Genomic DNA, 27,760 nt, shown 5'->3' with positions numbered 1-27,760 from the left:
GAAGAAATATCAAGTTTTGAACAGTACACAGAGGCAGCAACTTCTGCTTTGGACGCCACTCTCTTTTTAAAGACCGCGTTGTTACAGTTAAAACTAAAGACAATTCTTAAAAAGCATTAGATGTCAGAAAATGGGGGAAAATCTTACCGTCGAAAGACTGCTGCAGGTTCCAGCTCAGTCTGAAACTGCAGGGAAAAGTGGAGCAGCTGCTGAACAAAAGTTTTAGATTTTTTTTTTTTAGAAAGTCTGCAAAACTAATTTCCCACAAAATAGGACTCAATTTCCGTTTAAGAAACTAGCTCTTGCAAATCTCATACAATTCCTGATTTTTTCCAATAGCAATTCAAATTCATTTTATCTTTCGCACATGGACCCAAGAATTTGAGCGCAATGGCCTTTTTTTTTTTCCTTTCTTTCTTTTTGTTTCTTTTCTTTTCTTTTCTTTTATTTCCTCCTAAGTATGGTTTTCAGGGAGGAGGAGGAAGGTAGAGTGAGGAGGAAGGGCCAAGTATCACAGCGTTTCGGCAGTGGGCACCTCTTTGGTCAGCGATCAAGAAACACGTTATCCTAATTTAAACCAGTTTACAGCCTTCTTCGTGGCTACTGTTAATTCCAATACAAACATGTTAAGAAAAGAAAGATAAACCAAATCCAGGCTCTCTAGGTTGTCCCTCCTGAGACACTAAAGCCCGCAACAAAGCAAATGAAGACACAGCGACGGGAAGTTAGGCGGGCTGCGTTTTTGGACGGGCAGGGGGCAAGAAAGGAGCCTTGTCTTTCTCCGACCACTTTTGGCGGCACGTTGAGCGCCGGCGACTTTCTTGCGGCCCCAGCCGCAGGGGTCGGCGGCCTGCGGCCCCTATGGCCGGGTGCGGGGGGCGTGCGTGCGGCCGGGGCCGCGCTGCTGGGCCCGGGGGCAGCGCGGGGGCAGCACGGGGGCAGCGCACGGAACCGGCCGCGCTGCGCCCAGGCTCGCCGGGCGCACAGGTGAGGCAGCAGCCAGGTGCCCTGCCTGAACCCCCGGGGAGAAGGGGCCGCGCGAGCCCCGCACTTCTCCCCGAGGGAGGCACCTCAATTCTTTGTCGCTCCCCCCTTCCCGGGTGTGTGTGTGTGTGGGGGGACACACAGTGGCACCCCCGGGCGGTGGCCCGGTGGCCCCTCCATCCCTCCACGCCCCGTGGGGGGCGCGGGCGGCCCCGGGGCGGCCCGTGGGGGCGGCGGGCGGGGGGCGTGCTGCCCGCGGGCAGGGAGGGAGAGGCGGGCTGCGCCCCCGCGGAGCCCCCATAGAGCCGGTCCCCGGCCCCCCCGCCGCTGCCGCGGGCGCCCCGGGCGCGGGTGCGCAGCGCTGCCGCCCGCTGACGGAGCGGCTCGGCGCGGGGACGGCGCTGGCGTTTTGGAGGGAGTTTGCATGTGGTCAGTGCTGTGTTGCTAAGCCAGCCCCCAGCTCACATTACACACTACTGTATTTATAACCTCTCGGAGCCGTTTCCCCCTTCGAGCAGTTCTCTGGGACCACCTTCTATTGGCTTCAACCTCTCCCACTTCTTGACATCTGAGCAGCTCTCAGAAAGGCTCATCTAGGTCCGAGTGTTTATGCAGCGGAGACTGGCCGCTAGGGCTAAAGACCTGGATTATCTGAGCTCAGCTGCCTGCTGCAAAGTCTGTCGTTGCCGTTTTGGAAAAAAAAATCCCAACCCCGATCTGTTTACAGTGAAAGTTGACAAAGGGTGGTGAAGTTGGATCCTTCCTAAACTCTCCTGCCTGGAACCTGAGACTTGCATGCCATGGATCACACACTCTTTGGCTGCCTGCGCAGCCCCCATGCCACTGCGCAGAGCTTGCACCCTTTCTCGCAGTCTTCTCTTGCCCTGCATGGAAGATCTGACCACATGTCCTACCCTGATCTGTCTTCTTCTTCTTCCTCTTGCATAATAGCGGGATACCCCAATGAGGAGGGCATGTTTGCCAGCCAGCATCATAGGGGGCACCACCACCACCACCATCACCACCACCACCACCACCAGCAACAGCAGCACCAGGCTTTGCAGACGAACTGGCACATTCCTCAGATGTCGTCTCCTCCCGCCGCAGCCAGGCACAGCCTCTGCCTTCAGCCCGACTCAGGAGGACCCCCGGAGCTGGGCAGCAGCCCCCCCGTCCTGTGTTCAAACTCTTCCAGCCTGGGCACTAACACCCCCACGGGGGCAGCGTGTGCGCCAGGGGACTATGGCAGGCAGGCTCTGTCCCCGGTGGAAACAGAGAAGAGGGCCGGCAAAAGGAAAAGCGACAGCTCAGGTAACGGCTTACGCTTTCCCCTGCGGGGTGGGCGGCGGGTGTCGGGGGGAGCTGCGCTGCCGGGCCCCGGGTGTCCCGGCTCCGCTCGGCCCGTCTCGGCTCGGCACGGTCCCGGTGGTGCTCTCGCCGACCGGTGCCACCGGGCTGTTGGCTCGCTCCTTCCCTCAACCGCGCTCTCGGGATGTCCATTATGAAAGCGAGCTTTCTTAGGGCTAGGGAGGTGCGGGGGGGGGGGGTGGGGGGGGGGAATAAAAAGGAAAAATCCAGCACGTGATAGAGCATGAAACGAAGGTGGCGGTGGTAGGGAGGTTTTCCTACAGTCAAGGAGAGAAGCGGTTGTAATTTTGGTGAGCATTTGAGCATCTGGTTCCGCGCCCCCCTCCTCCTGTCTGATACGCCACCTCTGCTGCAAACTTCGGAGCCTAGTGCTCTCCTTCCCCTCCGCCCCTTCCCCGCCGAGCTGCCGGCAGCTCCGAGGAGATTGCACAACGGTTGGGAACTCTCTGGGAAGCGAGGCTCCCTGACAAGAGTTCGTGCCTCGCTGTCCTGTAGGAGTTGGCTGTGCGCTCAATAAAGTGCTCGGCGTGGAAGGGGCAAACGCTGGGGTCTGTAAAGCAAAGAGGGGAGTTGGAGTTGCAGAAAGCTACTTCACTTCAAGTTTCTGGTGCCGGGGGCGGAGGGAAGGAAGGAACTGTTTGACTTTTAAATAAAACACTGCAATTCTTACTTAAAGATGAGCAGAAGCCGTGTAGACCCTTAATTACGGGGGTGGGGTGGGGGGTGGCAGGGTGGAGGGTATCGGCATCTCTAAGCATGCAAAAACCTTTCTAAGCATGCAAAAACCTTGATATAATCCCTGCTTCTAAAACAGCAAAGCCTGTCAAAGTCCCGCTCTGACAAAAGACACTCGGTGAAGGCGATGCGATTGATGGCACTTCCGTCAGAGCACACATAAACTGAAGGGTCATCAAAAATACACCGAGACAGGCAGTAGGCACTTGAAAAAGAGAGGACACAACAGTTTGAAAACTCAAGAGCGGGCATAGTGAAACATTTGTTATCAAGGAAGAGAAAGTGAAAGGCTGCTCCAGAGAGTTACCAAGTTCACACAAAACTGTGACCTTTTTCACTTGAAATGTTATGAATTTGGTAAAGTGGTAAGCAATAGAAATTATTTTAAAAATTAACTCTGGAGGATGCTATTGCTTTGATCACTGTCCATTACATTTATAAATATTTACAGTAATTCAGGATGAGCTTAACTGGGTTTTATCTTATGTAGCTGGGCTGAAAACTTACAAGATTAAAAGCCGTATTTTGTCGAACACTGGTGGCGAGCTCTATCGTTGCATCTTCATTACATTGTCTGAAATAAAATGAACTCTTGGATTTTGTGAGGCATATAAGGAATACTAAAACTTGCATCCCCAGTGCTACTGAAAAGAACTGGATGCCGGTTAGTGTAAGGATTTATTGTATTTATCAGTGTATTTAAAGCTGAAGGAAAAAGAAGGAAATGGTTCCCTTTCAACATCAGGGAAGTATCTGTACGGGTTTCTGTTTATTTTGTTTTGCAATGCAAACCAAAAAAACAGTAGGGAATGTCACAGACCTTACCCTGAAGTAACTGGAGCCTTCCATTGGATTTAGTGGACAAGAGCTGGAGCCTCTAGTCGTGATTATGCTTACATTGCACTGTACTATGAACCTCACTTTCTAAGACTTTCTGAAGATCAAGGCAGGTAACTATTGCTTCCTCCCTTCCAGTAAGAAAAAGTATATTATGTCTATTCACACAGTTAGGAATTCCTTGAACTGAAAATAGGCATCTTTTGACAACAACAGGGTAGCTGTAGGATCTTTGTTTTTTCTTCAGGAAAAGACTGAATTTTGGACTGAACATTTAACCCCACCCCTTTACTAATCCTGAACTCTCATGCTAGATATTTAATGTCTTCTTAATGCATAGCAGCAAGAACTAATTTTATGTCACTGCGGTTCTGTATTTGTAGTCAATAATTGCCCCTCGTTTGTCATAAAATCAAACCCTTTATTTCTCACTAATCTGCTTTTTAAACAAATTGTCATATTTTAAAGAATTTCATCGACTCCCTCCTCATATTTTGGAGACAGATTCACCCCACTTGGAACTACTTCAATAGACATTTGTATAAAATCCTTAAAGTAAATAACTAAGAAGCAAAGAGAGACTGTGTAAGGTTCAGTGCTAACATTCTGAGACAATTATTAATGCTTCTGCTTATTTACAGATATATTTCCTCTTCTCAAGCATAGTCACATAGAGCCACAGAATGTCCAGTGACTTCCTGAGCACTGAATCTCTTCCATATTTCAGAAATGAATTAACCTTAAGCTACCCCTTTCTTGCAGTACTTTGCTTTCACTCCTGAATGTTGATCAGGAATGTTGATTCATAAAACTGAGTTTATGGGTAGTTTAAAGAAAGAGTGAAACACAAATAATACTCGTATCTTTTATCTCCCAAATTAATAATTGTTGGTTAGCCATATAGATACTGTGGATATTTATGTTAAGAGGTGCCCATTTTTGCTTTTTTGTTAGGATAGCAGAAATGTAATCTTTTTAACAATGAAAAAGATTTTGGATGATGGGCTGTGTGTTTGTTTCCGTGTTTGCTCTTTTTCCCTGAAATTCTCATATTGCAGGGAATAGAGTTAGAGACACTGTTTGTGCTGCACTTTGTTATACTTTTTGTTTGGGATCAAGGAAGCAAGGTGAAATGTGTTTTTGTAGTAATTCTATATAAGCTGTCTGACTTACAGTTTTCTTTTGCTCTAACCCAGGTTTTAATCAGTTTGGGAACTACCCGTTGAAGATATTGAGTAGGCTGCACAGAACAGGGTGAAATTGCCAACTGTTCTTGTTACGAAGGACTGGGAAATGCTGCTTACTTAGCCATCAACTCTGTGCACTACAGCTGTCAGTGTCTCTGTGTTTTGTAGTCACTCTCTCATTATCTTGAGGACATTCCTTTCAACCTGCGTAGGCCCAGCAGTGGGTTAGTAAACATGCAGGCGAGCTGCGGAGGGATGCACTCAGATCTGTAGACGTTTGTATTTTGCAGTGAATAATGTCGTCTGCAACCTTGCCTTCCTAATTCAGCTCTCATTATGGCAAGGATGTAGGAGGAAAGAGGCGATAGCAAATCTGAGGATAGGTTGCAAATAAATACGCTTATTTTAAAATGCACTAATGGTCAGGATTATCTGTGCGCTAATGAGGTGCGGATGAAAACCATGTTGAGTACATAAAAAACATACTTGGAGCGCATTGTTACTTTGTGGTATGCATTGTTTTTTACAGAATATTTTTGATTTTTTTAATTTCTCCCCTTCGTATTAGTTGCCCATGACTTTTGAGGACATTCTTTTTTATTTAGTTTATTATTTTATTTTGGCTAGGTTTTGATTCTCAGAAGATACAGAACACATCAGATGCAAAATTAATACTACAATGGTCTCAGTTGGCTTACTTCAGTCCTAGTTTCCTTAAAACTCCACTCAGCAGAAAAGTCCATATAGAAATGTAATCTAAGTTTATGGAGAAATATGAAAAGAAAGTGAATGTGGTAGTCTTAAGGAAGCCTAAAATGCTATGGAAAAAAAAAAATAGTACTAAGCTGAAAAGATTAGGGAGTGGGTGAGTACCACGGAAAGAGTTCTTCTAAGAACTACAGCTATCCAAACATGTATATTGTGATAGATAAGTATATGATAAAAATAAAATTGATTCCAGTAAGTATAATGTAATTGAACACACCCCCGTGCACAATTGTATTTATTTATTTAGTCAGTTTGACATAGAAAAATATTTCTATATGGCATAGTTTTCCAATGAAAGGCTAGTAGGTAATAATATCTATTCATATTTTTGACTGCTGTATGTACATAATAATATCATGTAGAAACACTGCTGTTAAATGTACAAAAACATTTCACGATTCCAGTGTTTCAATAGCTGTTCTGCTGTTTTGTTTTTTTTTCATTGACAAATCACATGAAAAGTAAACAATACTCTTTTCTCCAGTGTTTTAACATCTTTTATAACCTTCCTATTTTCAGCAAGGAAGCAGTAAAAGTTACATCTCCAGAGAATTTATTTTAAACACATCTAAATATCATAAATCATATATAGTTGTTTGAAAGAGTCTCTGAAAAGCCGGTCATTTTGATAAATGATTATAAATATTGTGAAATCATTGGTTTTGAGGACTTTTGATTAGTTTCTGAAACACATTGATAAGAAAAATGAGCTGCACACTTGTAGTCAAAAAGAACTGTGTAACTGATTCATCAATGTGTCTGTACTTTTCAGCATGGTTGTAAACGGAAGCAGGAAAAAAATACATAATAAAGCACAGTTTTTCTGGAAAGAGTTAATTTGTTTGGTATCCAGTATCAAAGCATCCCTTGCCATAATAAAGGAAAACAAACTGAAACAAAACATAAAAACAACAAACTCCAACCTATAGATTTCATAAATGAAGCAAATTCCAATTTGGTGAATAGTAATCAGCTATCCTAGTGATTTTTCTAGGAGAAAACTAATAAGGCTGATTGCTTAGCAAACACTGGGCTACAATAGTGGGGGTACTTGCTGGATCATGTAACTGGTGAAAATTTGCAATATATTCATACTGCTCTCAATAAATATAATCAATAATTTTTCTAGAACTGTAAAAATGTAAATCCCTATTTTAGTGGCATATTCACAGAAACCCTTTCCCATAGCCAAAGAGTAATTCTTTGTGGACAGAAATAAGTATGGCCTCTAATTACGTATTTTTGTCTGTTTATATATATTATTCAGTAGGATTTACACTCCCTCCTCACCTTTAGAAACACCAGGATCTCAATCTAGTGGTTCACTGGAGCACAAATATTTTTTTTGTGAGACGTTCTATTGACTCCAGTGCAACTACTTCAGTGCTGAAGAATTTGTAAGCCATTGGAGCTTAATGCTGCTACTCTGGTTTGAATCTTTGGCACAAAAATATAACTTGATGTTATTGTTTTATTATTTGGTATTAAGCACTGTCAAGCATCCCAGTCTTCAAAGCAAAGTCACTGAGGGCTCTGAATGAGTAAGAAATGCGGTGCTAGAACCAAACACAGAAAGAGATACGCACATGTCTATTAAAGATCCAGTTGGTATGGCAATATTTGGAGAACTGAAAATTTCACTAAATCTTATTCAAGAAATCATGACTGTAGTTACTTTTTAACATTTTTATTCTATTGTTTTATAGTAGGGAAAGTACAATGTTTTATAATTCTTGCAAATATTTACTGATAAAATATTAGGATTGTCTGATAGGTTGATCATTGCCAGTTCAGCATTATATATACATAAAGTGAATTTTAATTTCATTCATTTTAGCACCCTAGGGCAAAATTTAACCTAACATGTTTAGCGTTGCTTCTCTAGTATTTTGCACAGTAATTCTGGATTTTTTTTTTTGTTGTCATTTTTTTGTTCTCAGACTTGTTTCCCTTTTCAGATGTACTAATTATCTAATAAATTGTTTTTAACTGAAATTGTTAATCTGCATATCGTTTGCCATTTGTAAACATTCATTCTTTAGTGATGTGACGACTCAACATGCTGTACCTTTGAAGTTCTTAAGAGTAGGACTAGTTTCTGTGTCTAGAAATTTAAGGGAAGGTGGCAACATTATTTTTGCTGCTGTCCGGTAATAAACTGATATTGCTTACAGGATTATTGCTTTCAGCAAATGTGATGCTATGTGACAGCATGAATGGTCACTGTAGCATGTTTCTTTCAGTAGTGAAATGTATTCTACCCAGGAAGTTTTGCTGGTCTCTGGAAAGGAAGCAAAATATATCTGGTTTCATCCACTAAATGAATGAAGTTTAAATCCATCAGTTAAATGCAGTTTTGCTGGAGTTGGGTTCAATCCTTTTCTTCTTATTATTTTTTTCCTATTCTGTCCTTGCTCTAATACACTTAAGAATGCCATTTGAAAGGGCATGAAAGGAAAGTCATATTTTAAATATATAAATGCTTACAAATGTCGCTAATAAGGTTTTCAACTAAAATAGTGTGGCGTTAAAGAAGTTTGATAAATGGTGCTTGAAACTACTTCATTACATCAGTCCACAGCTAGGCACTGAACCTAGCCTTCGGACCTGTCTCGGTCCTGTGCCCTATCCTTTTATATCTATTTCCCCGGTCTATACAATGTCAATGCCAGTGCTTTCCTTCCATTTGTTAAGAACTGCAAGCTTTTGTTAAGACATCATTTTACTTCTGGGGTCTGTATCTGGGGTATCTGTTGGCTAGATGGCTACTTTTCTACTGTATTCTATGAATTCAAAAATAGCCTGATGGGATTATGGTGGATGTACACAGTCCATTCCTGTATGTATCTGAAGTATATGAAACAAACAAACAAACAAAGTTACTGAAATAAGTTATTTATGCTAAGCAAAATTTCCCCCTGGAAGAGACTAATGACAAAACTCCTGCTGATTTTTGTAGGGCCACAGTTTAAGACGTGTGTTCTTACTATAAATGTAATTTAGCTTGGGTGAAGGAAGTAGACCAGTTAGGTGTGCTTGTGCTTATGCTTTTTGTGATCAGCTGTGTGGTATGTGCTTCCAAGGACAGAGGGAAACAGAACAAAGGAATGGAATGTTAATTAAAAAAAAAAAAAAAAAAGAGAGAGAGAGAGAGACAAAGAGACTGCTGCTATGGGTCTTAGGTTTTTGTTAGTGGGGTGGAAATACATTTGCTGTTCTTATTAATATATTACAAAATATGTGTTATTGGAGAAGTTTACCTAGTCTATATCCATTTCCAATAATACTTTGATAAAAAATAAATAAATAAATAAATCAAGGTGATGTTCAATCTTTGCTATTAGATATATATATGTAACATCACTTGTACAGAGTTATGTTGTTATATCCTAGCATTCATTGAGTGATGTAGAGAAGAAAAAAAATCATTTATGTAAAGAAACAAAATAGTAGACAATGTTGCCTTACATGAGGAGCTGTTTTAAATGTTCTAATATACATCTTAGGCTGTCAAAAATCTACTAATGTTAAAATAAGTGATATTAAAGGTGCAACATTCATTGTTGATTACAGAATATGTCCTTCATTTTGAAATCTTGTACATATAGAAGACCGTAACATACCTCCTATTTGGAACATGGGCTTACTTTTTTTGCAAATACTTTTTGGGGACAGTTACTTGACTGGAAGTCATGCATATTACCATGCATATTAAATAAAAATGTGATTGTACATCACAAGAAAAATCAGAAATCACATTTGGCAACTGGTTACTCAGTATTTTGTTGTTTAATGGTGAATGAAATTATCCAATACTACATTATCTGAAATCACTGGACACATTTGCTAATCACATAGAAAAAAGCAACAGTCTAAACTTTGCATTGAAAATTTTGTATTTGAACCTATGTTTCCTTTTATCTTTCATTTCAACAAATGAAATATAATAATTGACTAAACAGCAGAAGAAACAAATCTGAAAGGAATGAGGCAAATCTTTCATTTATAATGGAAGAGCACAGTTTTACTAAACCTATAAAATCCAGTGGATTGTGAAACACTAACTGGAAGCCAAGTAATCTTTTCTTTCTTTCTCTTTCTTTCTTTCTTTCTTTCTTTCTTTCTTTCTTTCTTTCTTTCTTTCTTTCTTTCTTTCTCTCTCTCTTTCTTTCTGTCTTTCTGTCTCTCTCTCTCTCTCTCTCTCTCTCTCTCTCTCTCTCTCTCTCTTTTTTTCTTCCTTCCTTCCTTCCTTCCTTCCTTCCTTCCTTCCTTCCTTCCTTCCTTCCTTCCTTCCTTCCTTCCTTCCTTCCTTCCTTCCTTCCTTCCTTCCTTCCTTCCTTCCTTCCTCTCCTCTCCTCTCCTCTCCTCTCCTCTCCTCTCCTCTCCTCTCCTCTCCTCTCCTCTCCTCTCCTCTCCTCTCCTCTCCTCTCCTCTCCTCTCCTCTCCTCTCCTCTCCTCTCCTCTCCTCTCCTCTCCTCTCCTCTCCTCTCCTCTCCTCTCCTTTTTTTTATAATGCTGTTTCTTGGACTAGAGAAAAATTGGTTTATTGAACATTATTTTATAGCAAATAGGATATGAAAAACTAAAACTGAAACAGATTACAGCAAGCTTTTAAAAGTACTTCTTCCTTCTGCATTCTCTTAGATCTATAATAATTATATATATATATATATTATTTTTAACAAGTGAGCCCAAACAAATACTGCTGTACATAAATTGTGTTAGATGCATTTCAGAATCCTTTGCCACTATTATGAATTTTAATTCTTTGACCGCAATGACAATACACATTTAATTTTGGATGTTGGGAGGTGAAGAAAAGTCTGTGTGTACTGACATTGAAACTCTTGATAGGAGCCAGGGCTTCATATCAGGTGTACCTGCATTACATTGATACAAACACACTTGAAGTTAGGTGGGTGTTTACATGTTTCATTGAACTGGGGGCATTGGTCACTTAAATTTACCAAGCAGGATAAAAAATAAATAATAATAAAAAAAATGGTTTCCTACTTTGGCCCTTCTAAATATAGATACTAAAAATCTGTTGGACATATGTGGACTGACAGTATAGCTGTGAAGCGAGTGGAGTGAACAGTAGGGTTTTCTACCTGCCAAACAAAAAATGGCATATCCTAGAGGAGTGCAGTGTATGGATAACGTGCACAGGAGCTTCTTTAGAAGGAAGGGGGTTCTGCAGGGTGAGTGAAGCTTGTCTGGCGTGTGGGTCTCAGTTGCTTTTCAAGCCTTTAATTTTCTTCCAGCTGGTGTAGAATACTGGAATGCTATAGGCTCCATCCTTTTGTTTGTGAATAAGTGAAACCTACTTGTTAAAATGTGCTTTTTACTGTAAAAAGAATGATAGGGACAGTGACTAAATATCTCCCAAATTCACAAAAATTTCAACTTGTTTAATGAAGAAAAAAGAACTGAAGTCAGATGCTTTGGTAAACTATATAATGACATATTTTGTGAGTCTGGTATGCTGAGCTGATAAAAACGGTGTGAATGGAAGACTGTGTGGCTGTAGATATGTAGACCACTTAAAGACACGGTATAAAGCCTTGTGCTTACAGTGCCAAACAACACTTTCTGTCAGAAGAAAACAGCAGTCTAATGTGGGTGCATGTTCACTCATTTCAGACTGATATTTTTCAAACTAGACTTTAAAATATAATAGCAGTCCATGAAGTGATTAGCACATTTGCCTTGCATAGGGCTTAGGGAGCACTGAGAAAGTTGCCAGCCCTTTGCGCTTTGGTGTTACTAACTGTGTGATTCACTTAAGTGAGGTAGTAGTATAAGTTTATTTTTATTTTTTTCCTTTTTATTTTTTTCCCCTGTATTCTTGTTTTGGGAGTACCACAATGACCTCAAGCACCAGCTGTGTACTAAGTTCTCTGCGTTCCTGAGGACATTCGAACAATACATACTGATGGTCTCACCCCCAGGTCTCTCCCCTCCCCCCCCCCCCCAATCTCTCTATGTCTCTCTCTCTTTCTTTTTTTTTTTTTTCAAAAAAAAGATGTATATTTCTGAAGGAGTGTATGCATGTATATCTTTTCAATATCCATTTATGCTTGCGGAAAGAATGCTCACTTTATTGCAAAATAAAAAATGTCACTTTTTTCCAGATTTCCATTAGAAGTAATTTACAGTACATCCAATTAAATGTACTGTAAGATGCGATAATAAGATGTACTTACATCTAGTAAGATACAGTAATTTACAAACCACAGTGATCTGCTAAATAAAACTGTACTCTTAGGTAATGTTAGTTTGTTAGGCAAGGTAAAATAAGCCAGTTATGGATCAGTGGAGCAGTGTCAGATGAAAATAAGAGGTCCATAAGGTGATGCAAATCTGCAGCATTACATTTTATTGTATTATTACCACATTTATTTACATGATTTTCTAATCAGTCCTATTATTGGGCCAATAAAGGGAGTAACTATTCTATCCGTAGTGTTTGCTTTTATGAAATAATGCATTATTATTAAAAGTAGTAAATGGAACTATTTCAATTATAAATTAAAAGAAAAAAAATGTGAAAAAATCACAGGAGAAAAAGGGTGTAAATATTTTAGGTTGGTTTAAATTCTGAAGAAATATTCAGCCAAACTTTCTTGTAGATTTGGCTTAGCTTTGTGTTTTAATTTTTTTCTTTCACTTTTTCTGAATCCTTCTCTTTTTACACTTCCATACATTGCTACAACTTTATGAGGCAAACTGTTTTATTGCTTTAATACAGAAATCTAACAGTATTTGAACCTTGTAAATTTATCTTTATTTCACTGTTTCAAAACTGAAATTTAGATGGGCTGGCATGAGAAATATCATGGATTTAACATTTTTATATTTGCAAACATATCAGGAAAGCTTTACTGGACATGACACCCAAACAAACACTTTTATTTCTATTTTTATTTATTTTTATTTTTATTTTTATTTTTATTTTTATTTTTATTTTTATTTTTATTTTTATTTTTATTTTTATTTTTATTTTTATTTTTATTTTTATTTTTATTTTTATTTTTATTTTTATTTTTATTTTTAGTTATTTTTATTTTTATTTTTAGTTATTTTTTTTTTTTATAGAAATTGTGTGTTTTAAGTACAGAGGCTAAATGTGTCCAGCCATTTTGAAGTATGTTTTATGAACTATAACTTACAGAAAGATCGAGTCCTTCAAAGATCTTAGGAATGCTGTTTCCTTCCTCCTGCACAAGTCCCTCACTCTTTATCAGACAGAGTCCTTTATAATACATGTATATAAATGTGTAATGATACTCTAACCCTGTCAAAGCTTATGTTACTTAGCTTACTTAACTAAGTTACCTCTGTTGCAATTAACAGTATAATATTCAAAAATTTAAGCACAAGGCATGTCCGTTGCTACTCTGTCATTGATTCCTTCGGCTTGATGATGTGCAGCTAAGACATGTTTGTAGTTACACAACATATGGGTAGATACCATAAAAATATTATTTATGGAGGCTCTGGCTTGCTTTGTGTTTTTCAAGTGTGTTTCCACAACTAATTGGTAGTCTTAATTCACACACATACAAACTAAAAGCTGCATCCATGTTAACCTTGAAACACATGGTTGACTTGATTATGCAGATAAGTGGAAAGCTTGATGCTACCCGTACACTGTAGTCTGGCCACATGTTATTGCTGGTTTATTAAGTAAAAGGACCATGTTAATACATCAGCAGTCTTACTTCAAAAGGCAGAGGTGAAATCCACACTGAACTAGAAATGTAAAAAACACTGCTTTTACGTGAGGTGTCCATGTGCATGGAGACTTACTTGTTCAGAAGTTACTGGGGGGAGGGGGGATGGAGACGGGACACATACATAGTCTCTAAATACTTCTGGAATAGCATTTCTGCAAGTTTAAGAAAGGCTGGGATAAAGCAGTTTCAGGGAATGTGTAGTGTATTGCACGACAAGCAGATGAAGGAGGTTTCATGAATTTGCCTTTTTACCTTCATTGTCATTTCATTTAATGTCTCCTATTTTATGGTCTCCATAAACCATAAAAATTAGCTTTATGAAGTTAAAGCTGATTTCTTTGTAAAAGAGGACAGTGTTTCCTTTCCCTCCAGGGCAAGAATGTACATAGGGAAAAATGCTCACAGACCAGACCTGGGGCAGTCACAAGGTACTTCTTTTTTACAGGAACAAGATGACATTGGGCTTGGCTTTCTCAAAATGGGGTGGGGAGCCACGGGCTACTTCTTGTTCAGAACTGAGTGAGACCTAGGGTTTTGGAGATCATTTTGCCACTTAAGCTTGCAAATTATTTTTATAAATCTCTCCAATGTGTTTTCAGATTGTTTTGCAGATGATTCTTACACCATAAAGCAGGAATTGAATCCTCCTCTTCTGCCCTGGTGTTCTGGACTCCTCCTTTACCCCTGCCAAAACCAAAACTGATCAAATGATCCTACATTTTAATCATACCCTTCTGAAATTCTCTTCCTAGAATCATTCTTCTGGTGCCAGCTTGTACTCTCTTAGTACAAGCAATTTCTCTGCAATGCTTTCCCTAACTGCTGCTCACATGATACTTCTGTTCTCTTATCCCATTCAAGATTGTCTTCTTAAATGTTCTCTTTTTTAAGTGTGTTCATCCTCTGTCCATTTACACTCTTTCTGTGGTACAGTTCACATTAATGAAATAAACATTCAGAAACAATTTTGTGCCATTAACTCATTGGCCCCAAATCATAATTGTTTTACTGGAAACATATTCTGGTTAACTGTTGGTCAATCATAGCTTTTCTGTGCATTTATGGTGTATAAGAAAAACTTTAAAAGGCTGAAAGTTAAAAATAAATAAATACATACATACATACATAAAAAGATGCTTCATGTGTTCTCTTCTCTTCTTGAGGTTTTTACTTCATAAGTTTGCACACCATAGAGCAGATTCTGCAAATGGTGGTAGCAGAAATCAAGCATGATCCAGGCACGATGATGGCAATGGTTGATTTTTTATACTAGTGATGCAGTCAGTGTCAGCAGAGCTTTGTATAAAAAGGGAATACTAACCCAACTGGGTGAAAAAAAAAATGAGTTTAACCACTTTAAAATGTCATTTTTAATTCTAAGATTGTAGGTAATAATGGATTGTGCCAGAAGGAACATGCTTCAAAAAACGCGAAGTCACTTTTTGAAGTGGTCTGTAAACTCTTTAAATATAGTTGGCGATTTGTCTTTTCACTCTAGTTTCCTGTAAGACTAATTTTGAAAGTAATAAAATATATTTTTAATTTAATTGGTATAATAGACATATATACATTTCTAGTGTGTGTATGCACATGTGTTTGTATCATATCTAAAATAACAGCAGCTAGAGATGTGAAATGGTCCTCTTGATTTGGCTGGACTAACATTTGGTTATAGTGTACTAGTTTATTCCTAAATGTGTTTTTAAAACACTTTGAGGAGGATGAGAGATCTACAGGCAGGGAGAGAAAAGAGAAGGGCCAGGAGTCTTGCTGATACCTTTTGAATGTCCGGGCTTGGCAATCTGCAGTTATTTTCAATATATAGATGTTATATATATATATATATATATATATATATATATATTGCAGTGTAATATCAGTGAATAGAGTGTGGAGTGCATGGAAAAATTACAGTAGATATTAAATCTGAACTCTGGAGGCATAAATTCACATGAGGATCAGATCACAAGATTGGCTGCTTTCCGGCTAGTATCCAGTGGGCTTTTTTCCATATCGCAAAAATCACCATACAGTTTGGCATAACCATTCAGCTCAGCGAAGAGAATTCAGTTCCAGAACTGAAATAGCCAAAAGAACTAAATCCCAGAATTGAGGTGCATTTACAGTTTAGTGCAGAGACAGTTTTACAGCTTTTGTCTCAACTTTTCTTTCCCCTTGTTAGGGATAAATCTCTTTGATTTTTGGTAAGAATTCTATCAACTGTATTAAGGGGGGAGAAATAAAACAGTAACCTTAGTATTTGTGACTTTCATACAATCCTAGAAGGCTGTTGTGTCAGCAACTCACATTTCTGCAGCATACATTAGAATCTGATAGACAGTATGTGTGAATATTTCCAAAACTGGTAAACAGATATTTGTCTGGTCAAAATTAGAAAAAATTTAAACAAGAAAGTTGCAGACTTCTAAAAGTGATGGAGTCCTGCTCCCTTCCCCCACCTCCCATCAGCAAGCTGATGTTTCCAGCAACTTCAAAAACAGAAGACTTCTCTGTAATCCTAAATGTACATAAGGAACAGATTAAAGTCCTGATTTGCGAAAAAATTTGAGCATATGCTCAGGAACCATTGACTTCAATGGAAGTTAAACATGTCCTCACACACGCTTCTTGAACTGGAGACTAATAAGGATATTAAAAAGGATCAAGAGGCTGCCCCCCTTCAGGAAATGCTGCAAAACTGTCATAGCTGAAAGTGTTTTTTTTGTTTTTTTTTTTTTTTTTTTTTTCATAATCACACTGACTTTCATCACTACCTTTCTCATCTCACTTCCAGCTTTCACAGAGGGGAGTAAACAACCCTCCTCTCACTCTCTTTCTCTCCCTCTATGCCAGGTTCTCTATGCCAGGCTAAGCTTTCTCTGGTCCAAAAAGGAAAGGAACTTTGGACTCTGCAGTGTCCGTTCAGGATGCCCTTATTTCCATTATAAAGAAAGTGGCAGATGGTCAGATGGTACAGTGGATAGTTGCTGAACAACCCCCCAGATAATTAATTACTAGAACTTATATGTCTAGCTATGTGGACCTAAGGATGGTTGGAAGGACAGAAACCACAGTATGGGTATAAAAAGTAGAAAAAGAAGGAAATAATATCTTGAAAAAAATTGTACATAATTTACCCAGAGCAATCCTATTTGTAGGGAAAGGGGTACTCCCAGTCCCCCAAACAGAAATACATATTTATATTCCTTTATTGATGAGTGACAGATGGAGTGAAGTAGTGGAGACTAAAAGGGTTGAGTGTGGGTTGATTTCTTTCAATTCAGTATGACAAAGTGGGTAATGTATATGGTTCGTGAGTGTGGTACTAATTTATTAAATGTTCGTTTGGACTTTAAAAAATAGCTTGCCTTCATTAGCAGTCTCAGGAAACAGACTCCATTGTATAATAAATCTCACTTGCAGGAATTTTGGCCTGATAGTCATCTTAAAATGCTCCAAATTTTATTTTCCTTAGCCCTGTCTCCTGCTCTACTACAGTCCTAAATATTACTCCTTGCTCTTCATCCTCCAGAACTAAGAGGCAATTCTCACACATCCTTATTCACAAGATAAGTTAGTTTTGAGGGGTGAGTCTTCATTCCTCAGGTCATTAATTTTCATCTATTTGGTTTCTTTTCTTAATGAACAGTCTTTCTACAAACAGGGGTAAGAAGGAACTTTGGCATAATAGCTGTTTGGCACAGTATCACTTATAGAAAATAACTTATGTAAGAATCAGAAAGCGGTAGAAGCATTAAACCTAAATATAGCTTGGAAAAGAGCAAGTGATGAGGAAACTGTTCATTAGGTACAGGAAAAGCTGAAAACTGACTTTATGCTTCTTTCTTTTCTCCATATTTTATTAAATTAGTTCATGTATATTAGTCAAAAATCTTTCTGTTTACATGCTTCTTGAAGCAGCTTTCTTTCATTCTAGTCAGAAAAAAAAAAAAAAAAAAAAAAAAAAAGACAAATTTCCATCCATGGCTTGATATTTTCACTGGTTGTTGTTTCCGTGCTTCTATGTGTGTTGTAAAACTGAAATGAGATATCCAGTTGCTCTTTACTTTTGTCCAGTTAAGTCTGTCTGTTCATGAAGGTCTTTGAAAGCACTGGAGGTTTCAGTATTTCGTGTGATGAGCCTGTAAAATTTGGTTAGTTGATTTTTAAATAGAGTCTTTTCCTAAAATGTTTGAATTTGCTCATGTTTGTAGAACACATTTTCTCATGGTGGGAAGGGGACTGGCACATTCCCCTCCCAGGTTTAATATTATCAGGTAACACCATGCATTTCCCATATAATTTGTTTTGGTTGCAGACCCAAGTCACAGCCACTTAGTTGTATTTGCCTGTCTATCTGTTAGAGTTGCCCTCTAACATTTAAATACAAAGATTTATGACTGCCTAGCACATCTTTCCTAGATTGTATCCAGGCACAATGATGTATCCTAAGCTCTTGCAAAGAATTGCAGGTCCAGGATTAGCCACTGCACCACTATAGGATGGACACTGTTGTCCTGAGTTGTAGGAATTGTGTCACCTTAAAATTTTACTTAGTGTGGAATTCTAACATTACCTTATGTTCTACTGCGACATGATAAAGTGATCTCCCCTTTTTTCTAATAATATTTAGCTGGTAATATTCTGACCATTTCTGCTACTGTATTTTGTTTTATGCTGATTTTCAGTCTGTTCTATTTTAAAATCTATGAGCTAAACTATGACCACTTTTTGATAGCCAAATAAGATAGATTCATATTTTTTAAAATGTATTAAACAAAAAATCTTGATCCAAAAGATATTGTTTTGAAAGATATATTTTTACAATGACTTTATAAAAACTTTATGTCTGCTACTAATAAAAAAGAAAATATTGCAAATAGTCCCTAACTGGGCATTTTGCTAAGTTAGTGTTTTATTCATTTTATTACACTAAGGAATTTAAAAGCTAGAAAAGCTGGCATTAAACTGAAAGGGCAGTGGAAAGTTGGTAGCCTAAACATTTGTTTTGATTCATATGGAAGGAAAGAATTTGGACCAGATGCTTGAAAGAGCTCAGAACCCAGCAGCCCCCATTGTTCTTCATTTAGGTGCCTAAATGGTAACAGTCGGATGTGCAGCTTTCTTGAAAACTGATCCTTTTGTGTTGTGGCAGCTTTTAGTCTTTAGCCTATCTCTTCCTGGCTGTAGAATTTAACTGTAAACATTTTATTTCAGAATTGTCCCTCATCTGTATCCTTCAAGTATTTGCTTATAGTTAAGAGATCTATTGTTACTGTTGCAGGACTGTGACCCCTTTAGCTTGTCCCTAGTTTTAAAAATATATCTTCACATTGTTTTGAGCTGCGTACCTACTGCTCTGCACCTAACGCTTTGGTAATACATTTTCAAGGAGTTAAGGCAGGGTGTGTATTCTTAAAAATGCAACATGGTCACATATTCTTTTTTTGCTTTAGCATTAAAGCTGTATAAAATATAACTTTTTAAAGAAATAAGGGCAATGCACTTCCTTCTTATAATAAGCTCCCATTCATGGAAAGTTTCTTGAGTGAGGCTAGTATATGGGATGCTTGCAAGTCATTATGCTTACACTTTAAAATTCATAATGTACAGTTTATCATAATATACTTAATTGCAAGAGTGGGTTAAATCAATATCAAACAAAGCATTTAGCGTATCTTTTTATAGGTAAAAAAAAAGTAAAAATTTGGTCTTAATTTTAAATAAGTTCTGTATGCACATATGCACACAGTAAAATTACCATTTGTACTATGGGTTGTATAAGATAGTGTACTTGATTCAAAAGCTCCTTTGGACTTCATTCTTGTATTGTTATTATTATTATTATTTTAGAAACAGTTGTTAAAATGAGGAGACCATGAGTAGGCTTCAAAGACAAATTTTTAATAAACAATCAATCATGTTACCCTGTACCCCAAATACAGAGAAGAAAGGTTGCTTTGAAATAAGACATTGGAAAGAAATGGGGGAGCTTGAGCTTGACACTGAGCTTGAAACTCTGCCATAGACTTTGTATATGAATTTGTCATAGGCAACATTGTGTAGAACAATCAAAGCAGTCCCCATAGCTGGAAGATAGCACATATGGTTCAGCATGGTGTTCTTGTCAGGCAAACTGTCCCTAGTAAGAAGCAAATATATTATTTTGGGCAAATCACCTTGACTATACTCCTTAAAGGTGTTCCTGTGTAGCTCCACTCATTTCATTCCCTTCAGAGTAATTTCATTAGTCTTTACACACTGCTGTAGTTAGTCCACACTACAGATCTGTGGTCTGTAAAATGGGTGTAACTGCCTTAAGGTTTCTTATGTATAAGCAGAGGAAAACCATTTAGGATGCTAAGCCAAACTGAGAATCTGGCTGGTGGAATCAAAACGCAATCATAATTCCAAATACTAATTGTTGGGTGAAATACCAATCAAGGTATTTTGAGCAGGTAGGGAGCTCCAAAGAAAAGATAAGACTTTTTATTTTATCATCTTAAGTAGGGGCACTTTTATCATTTTGTTGAGTTTTTGAGCCATTTATTGGCAAATGTGCTTTATCCAACCATATGTATAGAGGTGATGTACAGATATATTTCTCTGCCTCAACAAATATTCCAGCTTCTTTCCAAATGGTGTGTTTGTTTGGCTGATGCACGACCTCAGCCAGACATTTTTTCTGAAATTGAATCCAGATCAAATGGAATTGCTTGCTGACTGATTGGATCTCAGTGCTTGCCTTGATTGATGTTCCCCACCCTTACAGAAAATGGGTAGTTGTCAAGTTATCTGGGATTTTCAACATAGGTTCATATACACTATACATAAATCTGTTTTACCCCTGACCGATGCAAATACCACATCCAGTTAACATTTAAAGACTATAGCAACATAATTTTAGCAGCATCTTGCTCTAGGACATTTTATTTATTTATTTTTCATGTTAAGACTGTGCATTTCCCTGAGTAGCTCTTCATGACTTGCAAACCTACCATCTGCTGAAAACCCCGTGCCTTCTCTTGTTGGACTGTGTTTGATTAGACATATTGTACAATTTGTCTTGGCTCCCACTACAGTTTCATATTGGTTTTCATAGTATATTGCTCCAGTATAAAATTCTCCATTGTCTCATTCCATAGCACTAGGAGCTATTACAAATTGCCATATTGTGAATTGTCTCAAGAACTAGGAACTTGTCTTCTACCCTGAGACTGAACTGGAAGAGATTGGGCACCCAAGTTTTTTCTTGCCTGTCACTGACTGACTCATTGCCAAGAGGTATTCAAGTCTGGCTTCTTTTGCTGTATTTTCAAGTCTAAATGTAAGCCATTAATATACCTGGATATTTTTCTGTACAGTGGTTATTACATTTCTGCACAGAGCTCTAGGAAATTGTGTGAAGGGTGCTATATAAATGTACAGATTAGAGTGGAGTGAATTAAATAGGACTGGATTTCTGGAATGCACATCACCCCTTTACTATGAGTTCTCATAGTGTGGTTAGAGCCAGCCTGTACTGCATGAAAATTTTTTTGTGATGTCCATTTAACCAATAAATCTGTCATCACTGACTGGTCTCCATTTCCTCTGAAATAAACAAATCACTATTAGGTTCTTTGAAGCAGCAGACTGCCAGGAAACACAAAAGTCACTTTTGCTTCATCCACGGAGATAAAGTAGTTAGTAAGTGGAAATGAGCTGCAACTGAAGGAGCCTCAGTGTTCTCACACCTGCTAGAAAGTACAGTAGATTTCCACACAGCAGGAATTCAAACAAACTTCAGATCACTGTGTTCAGTGAAAGTGAGGTTGCCTAGCCAAGAAATGAATTGCAGACCCTTGAAAACTACTTAAAGAAAGACAGTTTCACAGGGACATAGGAAATTTGAAAAAAGAAAGAGTCCAGAAAGTCCTTCTAGGTCTGTGACTTCCACGGAATCATCTGGTGTATGCCTTGTACCACGTTTCTGACTTCCACACTTCTCTGACTCCCATTTAAAACCAGATACTCCTTTGGTTGCTGCTACTGGTCTTTCATGCCATGGACTACTCTCTGTATTAACTTCCTTTAACACCAAGAGTTTTCACATGTAACTTTGCATTTGCTTTTTCTTTATTCTTGAGCTGGGATATATTTCACTGCAATCTTCTCTTTTACCTCTTCTTCAATGAAAAATTAGTCTTGATGAGCTAGGAATTTCTTAATTCATTCTGGTTGTTCTCTGCTGAACTACTTCAACTGCTGAAAAGGTTTTTGGATATTAAGCTTCTGACAGCTAGCTTAGTGTCATGAAGGGAGAAAAAAAACCCTCCTTGCTAGGTTATGAGTTATTTTTGGGTTAAATTGAGTAGGATAGTTTAGTTCTTCATTAAAGTGAAAGAAAATATTCATGTTAAAAATTATAGTTATTTTCAGCAAAATAACATTAAGCTTTCTTCCTAATAAAATCTGACTTTTGGCTTATACAAATATCTGTGCATATGAAAAATACTAGAAACTGCTAATGACATCTGAACTCATGACAGGAACAATCAATAACAGAAGAAAAACTTTTTTTTTTTTTTTTTTTTAGGAAAATCTAATGATTCTTCATTGGAGTTGGAACCCTGTCCCAGCAAAAACTAATAAGAATTTTTAAATGGGACAGTCTTACATCATTTATAAATAGTGTTGAAAAACCTTTCATGGCTCTTTATCCATTCCATTATGTGTGTTCCTAACTCATTTGAAGCTTGTTAGGAGTTTTAATATCAGTAGTTTTTTCTTCGTTGGAAAACAGAGTTATTACAATTTTAGTAAAAATTCTATCTTGAATTTGCATCCTCAGCAAGTAATATTTTTGTCTTTAGTCCTATAAATATTTTTTTTTAACTTGTTCATATCCACATCCTTTGAAGTGACTTATTTTCAGACTTGTGCTGACATTCCACTGTATTTTTATTGGTAGCAAATTCAATACTTTACATTTGTAACTCATGATAAGGTAGAAACTATTCTTGTAATTACTGCAAACATAAACACAGGCTTCGGTTGTATCCTTTCCAAATGGTTATTCTAACCCCTGTGTTCAGATTGTTGTCTGATTTTTTGTGTATGTAATGTTTTATAAGTTAATACGGACTTTAAAAAAAAAAATAGAAAAAAGAAAAAAAAATCCAGCATGTTTTTACCAGTAGTAACTTAAAGGGACATTTCTATACCTGTCTCTTTCCTGCTGTGGACTTGGCATTTGTACACTCCCAGCACAGTGCCATAGTGTCTTTGTCTTCCTTAGTGGGAAGGAAGGAGGGCTGGAGGGAACGACAGATTGATATTGACAGAACGACAATGCTATTTGGAGTCAGAGCAATGTGTTCCACTACATCCAGTCTTGAGCTGGAAGCTTACCAGAATATGATTTCATGTGAGGGTGAAATGGGAATGCCCTTCATTTCTTATTCTCTGCATTTATAACTTACTGTGCTAGTGATGGTGAGGTATAAATGTTCCTAAGGTGAGATGGTATAAAACTAAACCAGAAGGAGTATGGCACTTGCTATGGTACCAGATGCCAGATTTAATTTGGAAAACTTCTGGAATAACTTGGGACTCCAGTTGACAGTATATATTTCCTGGCTTGCACTGAATCCTGCATAAATGGTGTTTCTGTCAATAACAGAATGGGGGGGGGGGGGGGGAAATCTGCCTGAAATATATATGACAGTTCAATTCCTACAAAATACACTACTTGTTTATAAAACTGGGATTAGTTTCCAGATTACATTTGCCAAAATATCCTGAAATGAATCCATACACACTCTCAAAAAGTGCTTAGAGATGATTTTTCAAATATGATTTGGGTAGCTTCAAGTCCTTAAAAGGAACATTTGCTGAAACTACACAACTGTTTAAATCGTGATGTATCACAGATATAATGTCTCCTATCATTAGGAATAAATAATGAAATGGTGGGAAGAATCAGAGACTTCAGAAGGGATTATAAAGGCTGAAAACACAATATTCCAAGTCTAGCTGGTGGGAATATAAGAACTATGATGTAGAAGATAGAAAATCTGGTCATGCCTTATCTTTTTTTCTTTTTTTTTTTCTCCCAGTTGTCATCTATTTTTCTTGTTTCCCAGAGGCCTACCACACATTAACAATAAAGAATGATGGTTGTTCAGTTAGTTACATCCACATGAAAAAACATCTGTACATCTGTATCAGGTCTTATGCAGCCTTCTGCATAGCTGGAAATCCTGTTTTTGCCACTTTCAGGCTCATCTGTAAAAACAAAAAAAAAAAAAATAGAGGGAAAAAAAGAAAAGATTAAATAAGCACAGGTACACCTTAAAGGAGGTGTGAAAAAAAAATCCTAAAGTTTCTTGGGTTTTGTCCTTAGATGGTTTATTTATGTAACTGCTAAAGTACCTTGTTACAGGAAGAAGGAAAATTGGAGGACTACTAAACACTTAGCTATGCATTACATGTACTTCAAGGAATATCAGTTATCTGATAACTGTAGAGGACATTTTTATGTTTTACTGAGTATGTATGGGATTCCTTTCCCTGTTGATTCATTTAGATGAAGATTCTGAAGTTGTAAAGAATGCAGTGGAGAATTTATTCGAGATCAAAATTAATAGGATAATTTAGTGTTAAAATTAAATATTCAAGCTGATTTACTTAATCTTGGAACTCAAAACATTGACACTTCTGACTTGGTAGCTAGTTTAGTAAAAGTCAAATGCTTGGGAGCTTTCTGTTTTGTTTGCTTTGTTTTCCAACAAAAAACTGACCCCAAAAGAAATGTCATGCAGACAGTATAAATCCAATCAGCAAGGTACTTCTTTTCTGAGAAGTAATCCAGTCACTTGAATCCAAGATTAGAATGACTGGACAAATTCCAGGTCAGCATCATAAAATTTCAGGGGTTGTTCAGAGCAAAGGCTACAACCACTTTTTCAAGGCTGCTTCACTATTTTCACTTACACTGGTTGATTACTTTTAGTGCTTGTTGAACTAAAATAGTAAGCAATATTTGTTATTATTTTTAAGTTGCCTTACAAGACCCTGAAGACGTATTATTCACAAATTTTCTATTCATGTATATGCACAAAAGAATTAATTTCTTTCTGTATGCACTGCACAGCTTTTTTATGTTGTGTTTATCTGAAAAAAAAAAAATATTTAGTCAATTAAAGTGCTTATTATCTGCCACTGTAAGCCATGAATGCTGGAGCCACACATTTCTTACGAGAATGAATATTTTGCCTTGGTGGGAAAAAAAAAGAAAATAAAGATTCTGGCTCTGCATTTGTCAACCTCTCACACTCTTAAATTTTGTAATTGTTTCAGTGGAACATGGTTGTGTTAGAAAAGTAGTATTTTGGAAAGAAAAAGCTGCCAGGTTGCTAAAGCTATTTCTGTGGAGGGCTGGAAACAGCTACAGAGACCTTGAGGTGGACTCTTTCCTTCAAGGGGAAGCCAGTGCACAGAGCAGAGAAGGAAAGTACTATGTCATGTGAATCTTCATGCTAAGCAGACTCCTTGTGTGTTTATGTATGAGTTCAACTTTCTTCAGTATGCGTGACTTAATATGTGCATATGCATTACATCAGTTAGCAAATTTTGCTCATTGATGCCTGCTTTGTTTCGGGTAGGACAGGGCATAATCTTCATCATCTGGAGTGGGAGTTAAACACAGTGAGAATCAAGCCAAGCAAATACATAGAGGCTAGTCAGTGACAAGGGCATCTGCCTTCACGTCTTAACATCAGGAGTTGGAAGGGTGGGGGGTGGGGGGTGTAGCGGAAGGCATTTAGAAAGAAGGAAGCATTTCAGACAAGTACTTTGGTCCTGTCTACAGTCAGCTATGCTTTGTCCAAGTGATGATTTGTACCGGATATAACATTGCCATCTCCTACATTTTTCTTAATATTGATTTAGAGTAAATGAGGAGCTGAACATCATTTTTGGCATCTCAACATTATTGCCTTACTGGTTCTTAAACTACTTTTTTAGAAATATGGAATGCTTTGAGAAAAGAGTGGTATAGATACTCCAGGACATTATATTCATAATGATTCACAGGTTCTGGATCTGAGAAGAAAGTCTGTGTGTAATGACTGCTTCAAATAGCATAGATAAATCTGATGATCAATAGCTGTAAAAGCCATAGAGAAATGACCCCAGAACAGCATTGTGGGTCACTGAAGATCATTTTCCTTAGAAAAATGTGTACAAAAGACAGGCGCTCTTTTGACCAATTCTTTCTTTTCACACACACTCTTTTCTTAGAGTTGTGAAACAACTTATTGTTTATATCTTGTACGCGTACTTGGTGGGATTGTTATTTGTAAATAGGCTTTCAGAACTGGATTTGAGCTATTGACTTTTCTGCACTCTGTGTTCTTCTACCAGGTTTAAATAATTGTTCTGGTTCCCCTAAATATCTCATGTGTGCAGAGGGAGTTTCAAAATGGCTGCTTTCTAAATTTGTTTAGGAAAATGAAAGTCTAAATGCTGATAAATGATTTTACCCCTGGGCAACTTGACGTATGAGTTTGCTAAAAATGAATGTCTATTCTTTATAGTTCTCTTACTGATAAATTGTTATGTTACATTTACAATGATGCTTCTTTAATTTCAGAAATTGCTTCCACTCTGAAACCATTTTTGTGTAATTGTGGCTTGTATGCGTGCTTCCCAAATATATTTCTGGATTTTCAGGTCAGATGTCTATGTATAAGGATGTCGTAATATGCTTAACTTTTTCAGTTATAAATTGAATAGTGCATAGCCACATTGCAATTCATCATGTAAAAGATATGCTCATTTATACCCACAGAGACTCATGTTTTCAGATATTAAAGCATATGAAAATTATTTATTTGGTATCTGAAGTATTTACTATGTAAATACCGTTAATAGGTATCAGTGGACCTGAGTATCTCTTGACAACTCTCATGAGGGGTTTGCTCACCTTCTCATGAAGGTTTACAATGCTTTTCTGAGAACAGTATATATATTTTCATGTTGCAATTGTCCTTTCCTTCTTGCTTTAGACCCTGGCATGTTTCTTATCCTTAGCTGTTTGCTGCAAAGAAGTCTGAGGACACTGCATATTTTGACCTTTTACTATGATTATTTCAATTACTGCAACCTTTGAGATAAATCATAATTTTTTATTTTTATTATTATTTTTTTTTGTAAGCATACTCTAAGGAATTTCAGAATAGCACCACTTAAGAAGACAGTTTTGACTCAGAAAAATAGTATGCATTTTCATTTCCTCTACAGTTGTACATCAGTAAAAAGAGACCTGAACATTGTCCTAACACCATGTCTACATAGCATTGATTATGGAGGATGCACAGGAGTATGACTCCTCTTTATCTCCATTTTTGCCCAGATCTGTTGTTTAAAAAGTGAAATTCCATACTATTTATATGTAAACCAGTAAGCAACGTATGTAAATTTGGCCAGTTCCTATCACACATTATTTAAATAAGGATTGAAGTCTTGTTCAAGGTAAGAACTGCTGTTTACAGTTAGATGAACTGGGAGGTTAAGTTGAAGGATGTAGCAACAATGAGGTTTTCCTGCAGCCTTTCCTTAAAACCTGCTGTGGTTATAGTACCCATGGTGGTGATAGCTGGCATGCAGTGAGCAGCATGTACACTTGTTTTTTAATCTCACAAAGAAGGGGACTGCAACATATTTGATACGTTGTCAGCCCTTGGGAGCATGGACTTTCATTTGTTAGTATCACAGAATCACAGAATCACAGAATTTCTAGGTTGGAAGAGACCTCAAGATCATCAAGTCCAACCTCTGACCTAACGCTAACAGTCCCCACTAAACCATTTCCCTAAGCTCTACATCTAAACGTCTTTTGAAGACTTCCAGGGATGGTGACTCCACCACTTCCCTGGGCAGCCTGTTCCAATGCCTCACAACCCTTTCAGTGAAGAAGTTCTTCCTAACATCTAACCTAAAACTCCCCTGGCTCAACTTAAGCCCATTCCCCCTCGTCCTGTCACCAGGCACGTGGGAGAATAGACCAACCCCCACCTCGCTACAGCCTCCCTTGAGGTACCCATAGAGAGCAATAAGGTCGCCCCTGAGCCTCCTCTTCTCCAGGCTGAACAAGCC

The 27,760-nt window shown here is 38.0% G+C and overlaps 1 protein-coding gene across 1 annotated transcript in view; it reads left to right on the top strand.

Annotated features, from left to right (window-relative positions):
* Window positions 1-1,522: 1,522 nt before the first annotated feature.
* The window catches only part of MEOX2 (mesenchyme homeobox 2), a 55,554-nt gene continuing 29,316 nt past the window's right edge, over window positions 1,523-27,760 (top strand). Inside the window, exon 1 of the mRNA XM_032183328.1 lies at window positions 1,523-2,295. Coding sequence (XP_032039219.1) covers window positions 1,785-2,295 — 511 coding nt within the window. The 5' untranslated portion in view covers window positions 1,523-1,784. The remainder of the gene's footprint in view (window positions 2,296-27,760) is intronic.

The sequence above is a fragment of the Aythya fuligula genome, chromosome 2, assembly GCF_009819795.1.
Source record: "Aythya fuligula isolate bAytFul2 chromosome 2, bAytFul2.pri, whole genome shotgun sequence".
Taxonomy (NCBI): Eukaryota; Metazoa; Chordata; class Aves; order Anseriformes; family Anatidae; genus Aythya; species Aythya fuligula.
This window is presented reverse-complemented; position numbering and strand designations above follow the sequence as displayed.